The sequence below is a fragment of the Colias philodice genome, chromosome 13 (assembly GCF_061535455.1).
Source record: "Colias philodice isolate Cphi_HAF_F1 chromosome 13, ilColPhil1 Martin Lab GWU primary, whole genome shotgun sequence".
NCBI lineage: Eukaryota > Metazoa > Arthropoda > Insecta > Lepidoptera > Pieridae > Colias > Colias philodice.
The window spans coordinates 5,831,335-5,840,837 of NC_143098.1; the positions used below are offsets into that span (position 1 = coordinate 5,831,335).

Here is a 9,503-nt window from a genome sequence, read left to right on the forward strand (position 1 = left end):
ACGTAAATACTCTTATAATAATGAATGAATATATCTGCAATGTGTAAATATGATGTATAAAATATTGAATAAAATGAAATTATTTTATTACTCTTTGGTTTTTTCTTTTCCCCTATTTACTAGATTTAACTATTCACTAATCTACCTACATGTCATGTACTACATGTTTAAACTATGATCTATCCTATCTCTCAAGTTGGATCGAACTGCACATGGTGTGCGAATTTTATTATAATCGGTCTAGGTGGTTTAGAAGTCCATTGAGGACAAACATTGTGACACGAGATTTATATTGTATATTAAGATAAATTCCATTCTGTAATGGAATAATTTTAGAAATGAAGCCGGAATCCTTCATTTTCATGTATCTGTCTCTACAAATAGAAAATCCTTTTTAAATTATTATTGAGGATATTGTAAAGAAGACAGCCACTTCTTACTATTTGATTTTGTTCTGTGTTCATTTTCTATCATCAGTATGTTCCTGAATAAAATAAACAATATACCTACTAGAGACACGACTTCTAAGAGATTTCCTAAAAAAGTCGAAAAATCGAAGCAGAGTTGATTTTGTATTTTCATCTTATTTTAACAAATACAAAATACAGCAATCTATACTGTAGGTGTATTATTTTCAATTCTTTATAATTATTTTTTTTGCACTTTAACGCAATAAAACTAAAATATCAAAAACAACGAAACTAGGAGAAAGCATTTCTTTCAGCTTATCATTTCAATGGCACCTATTAACACAAATACACAAATTATTACTAGGTAAGTACCTCGAAAAACAATAAGTGTGTGAAGATCCATAAAATATAGAATATAGATCAAGGCTAGCCTACTAATGTATCTTGTTTCAAAATTGTAATTTCCAGTTGATTTTCGAGTTAATTTTTGCCTTTCATGAAATTCTTAAATTCTCTTTTTAAAATTTAAGTAACTTCTTGATAAATTTAAAAAAGCAATCTCGGTGCATTCTCGGTGCAAAATTCGACCACCCGCGCGCCCCGTCTGTTCTTTGCCGGGGCGAAAGTCTCGACTCTCGAGATTCGGGTTCGAATTGTTTTAATTTTTAAAAAATTCTCATAAATGATATGCTATAAAACTGAATATTAACTACAATCATTTTTATATATCTATCAATCAGGATCAGGAATAACTACATCAGAATATAACACATGACCTACAAAAATACTTGAATTTGCACGCAGTTACATCCGCAGGTGAAACCGCATGGCATAGCTAGTATAAAATATGAATAAAATATTAGGTATTACTTATCATAATCTTATATCAGCCTATTAGAGCCTCGATTTAAGCTCCGGCAATGTCGTCATTTTTATCGTTGCATTTGATCCTAATCAATCGTTAACCTTAAAAATATTATTAATAATTAAAAAACAAATCATAAAATTATAATTAATTCCATAAAATTATTGATTATGAAAATAACATATTATATAGATCGAAGAGATAAAAGAAATATATAAATGTAACGGAAAAATAAAGATGTAAACAGTTAAATTTTGATCCGTGATAAAACAGGTAAGTTTATCAAAAACATATTTAATAAATAATTTCCATTGAAAAGTAAGTACTTACATACATGATAATTTTACAATTAAGTTTAACGTTCTTAACCTACTTAGTACCCATCTGATGAATTTATTTAAATGTAGACCTGAATTATTTAAGTCTTTGTAATATCACAGATGGTATTATAATACTATACTAGTAGTAATATTATCCGATCAGAATTCAGAGTAATATCAGGCCATATAATATATAAACTAGTGTTGAGATAATAAAAGTTAATACTTAGCTACCTACCTAGGTACCATTTACCTTTTTCCAATAAGAATTCTTGGCTCTTGTTTTAAAATAACACGAATGAAACATTATAATATATTCTGTGACGCCTGCATTTTCAAAGCAAAATCCGCATAGTTCCAGTTCCCGCACGATTTCCGGGATAAAACCTATGAGTTAATCCAAGTTAGGTACCCTCTATATGCATGCTAAATTTTATTGTAATCAGTTCAGTAGTATTTGCGTGAAAGAGTAACAAACATACATACACATACATCCATCCTCACAAACTTTCGTATTTGTAATATTAGTAAGAAGGATTAGAATAGGACAATTGAAACGTTATCAAATACGAATAAGGTACATACATTATTGCGATTAAAATTGTTGATTTCAATAATTTACAACGCCATTGCCACCCTGTTGTCCTTGTTTACATAGTGCTTATTTCTAATTAATATTCACATAACAAACGCAACAATTCCATTGACAAATAACTTATAATCTTTAGAATTAAGTGAGAAATAATTATACCTTAAAAATAGAGCAATGGTATAAAAACATGGATCAATTTATAGGCTTAAGTTTTGATTAAGATTTTTTACCGAGAAAGACGTTTTATAGGTAAGAATCTAGAGACAACATTGAAAAAAAGGTATTTTTGATAAGAAAAATATTTAAACCATTTTTTAGAAGGATTATGATTATCCAAAAATTATAATGGACATAATAGTTATCTGTTTTAGGTTTAAAATGACACAAACTGAAGTCTCCGAAACGCCTAGTGCAAAGGTTGTAAACTTTGACCATCTTACATTTTGGGTAGCGAATGCTAAAACGGTAATTGAATAATTTATTATAATATAATATTATTACTGATTATATTTAATTGGCTTATATTAAATAGATTTTCCCTATGATCTATTATCTTAAAATATATAAAAAAAATATGCAACTTTTTTTTTAATAATTATTACAGGCGTCTAGTTACTTTGTCACAAGGTTTGGTTTTAGACCTTTAGCTGTTCGTGAAGCAACTGACAAAAACCCGATTAGCTCTTATGTCGTAAGACTAAATAAGGTAATTATATATTTGCATCCATTAATAAAGAGATTAAGTGTGTTTGTACGGTGTAGTAATTAATGTCTTGTTATGCTGTTTAGATAACAATAGTCTTCGAATCACCTGCAAATTCTGATGGTGATATTTCTAAAGACTTAGCCGCTCACGGGGATTTTGTAAAAGACGTAGCATTCGAAGTAAATGCATTGGATATGTTAATAAAAACAGCAAAGGCACAAGGGGCTGAAGTTGTTAAAGATATTACCGAGGAAAAAGATGAAGATGGTGTTGTGAGATATGCTGTTTTAAAAACCGTAAGTATCAGTTTATACAAATACGAAAAATAGAATTTAAAAAGACAAAGGTCTGAACAATATACACATTATTTTAATGATATAACTTTTCAGTATGGTGACAATACGCACACATTAGTAGACAGATCAAAATATAAAGGAGAATTTCTTCCTGGATTCGTTGTCACAAAGGACGATGATCCTTTAAACAAATTGCTGTAAGTATTTATTTTGCATTGTATAAAAAAATAAAACCTCGATCGAAGACGTTATTATCCGGGTCCACACAGAGCAAGTAGCCTTGCGAAGCAATTGCTGCTTGAGACAGCTCGGTCTGCCGTTTGTGTGGACCCTCCTATCACCTAATTATATACCTAATTTACCTAATTTATATTACCTTATACTGTGATATATAAAATTTCCTGTATAATTAATTACTAAACCATGCATCTTGTTTTATGCCCATTATATGAATTATCATGAAACACTCTTTCTGACTCTACCTTGCAATGTCGCATTCCTTTTGAAGAACACCTAACTATAATGTTCTTAGTTTTTGGTAAGTTTCTGTTAATTTCAGACCAGCAACAAATCTTTCGATAATTGATCACGTCGAAGGCAACATGGCAGATGGTACACTAGAAGATTCTGTAACTTGGTATGAGAAACATCTTAATATGCACAGGTACGAAAAACTATTTACGCTTTGTAAATTGTTATGCTCAAAGACTAAAATAATTATATTATTGTTTACAGATTCTGGTGCGTGGATTACACTCACGATCTCGTTCCGTATTCTTGCATAAACTCCGCATCAGTTATTAACCAGGGAGAAACTGTCCTAGTAAGTAGAACCTACTATTTTTCGTAGGTCAAAATGTTGAAATAGTCATAAGAGTATGATAAAATATATTTTATATCTCAGTGTCGAATAAAAATTTTGAAGTATTAAAAAGCATTAAAAAATTATACCGGCCGAATTGATAACCTCCTCGTTTTTTTTGAAGTCTGTTAAAAAGGTACCTATAGGTACCGATTAGTAAATTTTAATTCATTTGAATTTCTTGAAATCGGCTCTATAATTTTTTTTCCCTAAACTAAGATTCTCACAAATTCATATACCTACCTAATGTTTTAACAGTTGTCAATGAACGAAGCAGCAAAAGGCCTGCGACCAACAAGCAAAGCCAGTGAATTCGTTAAAGCTTTAGGCACCTCTGGAGTGGAGCATGTGGCTCTTTACACTGATGATATCGTCACTACTGTAAGTAAAGTTTCGATTTATATATATACCTATCCCAAGTTTTAAGTTTATCCTTCCAGTAGCAGGGGAAGGGCCCTAAGATATTTTGCAAATTGTGACGTTTTTAATTTTTTTTTTACCCATTCTTTGAACATAATAATACCTATGTTCTGGTTGTTTGTCGTTTGCATTGATCTTCATTTTAAGCCTGTACCTATTATGGGCTATTACAGAACTCCTTTTGCAGCTTTTGCAAAATTATTACTTAAAATATCAGAACATAGTTTACACATTTGTAAGCAATATAATAAATAGAGCATTAGTTTATTAAATTTGTTTTCTTTTTTGAAGATGCGCAACCTCCGGTCCCGTGGCGCTGAAATAGTAACATGGCCGTCCACCTACTATGAAAACATTAAGGAGAAGCTTCAAGGAACATCTCTAAAAGTAAAAGAAACTATTGATGAGTTGAAGGAAGAGAATATTTTAATAGATTTTGATGAAAGAGGATACATGCTACAAGCTTTCACAAAGCACGTGCAAGTGAGGCCTACGCTTTTCCTGGAAATAATACAAAGGAATAATCACAGGGTAAGAAACAAACATTCACTTTATTTGATAACTAATACTAGAAGGTTTTTAAATTAATCAATTTGAATGTAGGTTCATTATCCTAAGTATATGTAGTTTTACTAACACTAGACTATGTACCTACTACTAACAATATATGGGCAATGCTGCCTGATATAAATAAATAAATAATTATCCAATAATCCATTATTAGCTTAATAGGTACATAGGTAATATAAACTCTATTATGTTCTTATCTAACTCCATTCTCTAATTTAGAAATTATAGACTTTTTAACGGATTTCAAACGTGATTTATCCATACTAATATTATAAATGCGAAAGTAACTCTGTCTGTCTGTCTGTTACTCAATCACGCCTAAACTACTGAACCAATTTGCATGAAATTTGGTATGGAGATATTTTGATGCCCGAGAAAGGACATAGGCTACCTTTTATTGCGAAATATGTACCACGGGCGAAGCCGGGGCGGACCTCTAGTTCATTATATTATTTTCCCGACGTTTCGAACACTTTACGGCGAGCGTGGTCACGGGGAGACTGGACAGACTTTAAAAATTAAAATACTCGCGTAAAATCAAACACTAGAAAATTCCATTCTCTAATGTTTTTTTTTTTTTGAGAAATTAGGTGTGAATTATCTTTATCTTTGTTATATGAAAAATAATCCAAGGATTTTATGCTAATTAATTTGTGACAATAACAAACTTTTATGACGATTTTGTTCCTTCTCACAATAATATCGATTTCAATAACAACACATCGCCTAGGTATTTTAGTTTCCCCATTCAACTCATTAGATTTATTGTGGTATGTCCTCAAAAAAAATTTTCGGAATACACTTTTAAGGATAGTGAAAAAAAAATTAGCGTACTAAGTAAAACAATTTATTATTTTTCTTTTATTTTACAGGGCTTTGGAGCTATGAATTATAAATGGGTTTTCGAAGCGATAGAGCAACTTGGTGAAAAAAATGATACGGCCAAGACGGAAAATGCTTAATTACATTGTTCATTAATTATCACATTTCCTTTGACTTTTTAATTAAATACAATTATGAATTTAATTTTTTCTTTTGTTATAAATATTTATTATCAGCCTATTCTTTCTAATATGTATGGTAATATGACATATGTTTGGTAATAAAAAAAAAATATACAATACGCAAATTCATTGAGTTTTATTTTGATTCTTATATTTAATATGTAATTACCTAACAGTTTCGTATTATTATAGTACGAATAATAGACACACAACAATGTTAATTGGTATATTAACCCGAAATTTACTTTTAAAATAGATATTTCTTCGGATAACAGATATAAAAACAAGTACCCACGTGAATATTGTAATGAAATAAGGACATCAGCCATTGCAAGCGTTGCTCTACATTAGCTTATAATAATATTTATAGCGTCTGCACTCTGCAATTAATAAACACTAAAAATTATATTTTTAATTGTTTAATTTTAGCTGTGATAGTAGGTAGGTAGGTACTTACTTTCATAAAAAAAATCGTTAATTTCAAAATCGGTATTACAAAATGTTGCGCAATATTTTAAATATTTCTTGGAGTAACATTTAAATTTTATTAATTCATATAATATATTAGTAAGGTTATTTATAAACCCGGACTCAAGAGCTGAATACATGGGGTAGAGACGTCGACGCTCCGTAATTTTTATTCCGTCCGAAGAAAACTATTCATGAAGAAATGAGGTATTTTATTTTATTCTAAGTATAGATAAATAAATAATATATAAATCACATAAATAAAACAACCCTGAAAAAATAATAAAGTATGAACTTAATTATGATAAATTTTTTATCTGAAAAATATAATATCTAAAATTAAATTAAAATCATTCTAAAATATTTTATACCCTTAAGGTTTGGCATTAGGTTACCTTCCTTAAACTATCGCAAGCTATTTATTTATACACCCATAGCATATATCTCTATAGAGAATTATTCACTACCGAACTCAGACCACTACTCTCTACCTAAACTCTATACAAACAAAACCTCTACTTAATTATACTTATGTCTATTTTTTATTTAGATTTCTTAGCAACTACACTCAATTAACTCGACAATTCCTTAGTACACGATTCTTCCTTGCTTCATTGATGGTGTGGATTCATTTATTTTGAATGTACATACATCCATTATAGGTCATGAATAGTGACGCTACGCCTCCCCGCTTCTGTCCCGGCTTGTTTATCAATACTAGTTTCTACGACGTAGCCAATTTGCATAATATTGTTTATCATGCACAGTGTGCGTGTTAACTTTAAATCGAGACATATCTTTCTTAAATTTTCTGTTTGAGAAGAAACTTCTTTAGGCCCGTTGACACATGTAAGATCTCTGAAAATCGGGTTGCTTTTTGTAAGTGATAAAGTTGGACGAGGAAAAGAACATGGTCCCCAATATTTTTCTCATTTCCTTGTCTTTAAACCGTCATTTATATTCCCAATTATACTTGAACGACATTATCAAAATTTTGTACGATTTATAATTAATTAACAAAATGATTAACAACTAAAAACTTTACTTTCGCGTAGTTTAACATTATGAAAGCAGGTAAATACTGTAAATTAAACGTATGGTGCAAGTGCGTCAATTTTTTATTAATTAATTTTATCAACCAATTACTTTATTCAGTTTAAACCAATTTACCATTCTTTAAACGATTCCTACCTAACTTTTATTTTTATAACAACCAAACTTCATTGATATCAATGTGAAGTTATAAATACCTATAATCTTACACTGTCTAGAAACATATTTAAACTAATGTTTAATAATTTACTTTCGTAATACAGTAAACATCTGTAATACATGCTTTTCAAAATATTTGGCATTCTAAGACGAAGCTTATAACGAAATTCTCTTGCAATTACTTTTTGAACAAAGTTATTATTTTTGTATGGCCACTCGGCTACAAATATTCCACTGTGCGGGAGGCTTGGCTTTTCTGACCGGTATTTGTCGTACACCTTGATATTTTGTGATATACATATTAAGGGCCCTTAGTAGGTGAAAACGAAAAAATGGACTGTTTTCTATGAGCTATAATTGAAAATATTGAAGTTTTTTCGCACTGAAATTTCTAATATGTATTACAGAATGTATGTGTGATGGGATGACTGTTTCCAAAACACGATTGGAAAAATTTTGCTCGATAAAAAAAAATCCTGAAGTTACCTCTAAAATATCATATAAATTCTCATTACAACTGTATTTTACGATAATAATTCGTATAAAATCACAAATACATAGGTATTTACCTTCTCGATTTCGTGACTGTTTTAGATTTAGAAAATACTAAATATTTTCATTCACTTTTTGATAAAAATATGAATGGCGCTTACGATTTTCAGTTTCGAGCACGTTGATTCCATACTAAACGCGGACCCCCTCACCGCTTACCTCAGGCCCGAATAGCTGAATTTTCGCTGACCGCCTAACCCCCCTTAACCAGCGTCCACAATGTTAAGAAAACATCAAACATCACTGACCACATCGAGAAAATAATTATTTTTCATCGTGCATTCCATGTAAAATTCTACTGCATTCGATATCTACTATCATTAATCATACCAGTAATATGTATATACATATTTATATTGTTCGTTTCACACAAAAACAGTTGAGTAGTAGGATTGGATATTATTATGAAGGAATAAACACATTGGTAACTTTGCCCCGATACCAAGCCTGAACCCGCGAGCTCTACATCATTTCAATTTATCAGTTTACCAAACAGTAGCATAAGTTGCATAAAGCTCCGTATTCAAGCTTTTGTTGAGTAACAAAGTTGAACCAACTTATTGTTGAGTTGCTGACAAAGTCGATAACGTACGTTGAAATGTTCTCGACCAACTCGACCGTGGAGCGTCATCATTCCGAAATATGTTATCAACTCTACTAGTTACCAACAATGAAAATGATACAAACCGTGCCCTAAAATACTGAGATCGTTAACCTATACAGACTACAGTGAACTACGTATTTACAGGTACACGAGGTGTATTAAAAAATCTAGATAATTTTATTTTGTCAAAGAAAAACATCCAAGGTAAACGGCTGCTGATAAAGTAACATGGCATCAGTAAACATACCATTAAATGAAATCGATACTTTTTTCATTAAATAATATTTTTTTTTAATTCAATCTATTGACTTCATCGGAAAATGTTCGATACTTTTTCAGTGGTGTCAGGTGTGTTAAATTTCAATGAGGCAGTTATTTTATCATTTGATGTTTTACAATTCCCAGAAGTGTAACATAGTTACTGAAGAAACATATATGTATATTTTTTTAATAATTGTTTTAATACTCGCACAGAGATAAAGTAAAATGTTATATTTAAAATACGTTACGTTAAGTTAGTGGGAAATGGTAGGTAATACTAGTTATGTGTCGTTTTTGGTTTGTATGGACGAGACTTTACGTACACGTTTAGTTTATAAAACGTCCATTCTTAGTCTTTATA

At 30.4% G+C, this 9,503-nt stretch overlaps 1 protein-coding gene across 1 annotated transcript; it reads left to right on the plus strand.

Annotated features, from left to right (window-relative positions):
- The first annotated feature begins 1,521 nt into the window (after positions 1 to 1,521).
- LOC149483378 (4-hydroxyphenylpyruvate dioxygenase-like) lies at positions 1,522 to 6,152 on the plus strand. The gene is made up of 10 exons (XM_089702359.1): positions 1,522 to 1,548; positions 2,559 to 2,652; positions 2,792 to 2,893; positions 2,977 to 3,189; positions 3,283 to 3,386; positions 3,749 to 3,853; positions 3,925 to 4,012; positions 4,310 to 4,432; positions 4,763 to 5,002; positions 5,914 to 6,152. Exons 2-10 carry the CDS (start codon positions 2,566 to 2,568, stop codon positions 6,001 to 6,003), a joined length of 1,152 nt encoding a protein of 383 aa, XP_089558485.1. The 5' UTR covers positions 1,522 to 1,548; positions 2,559 to 2,565; the 3' UTR covers positions 6,004 to 6,152.
- The last annotated feature ends 3,351 nt before the right edge of the window (positions 6,153 to 9,503 follow it).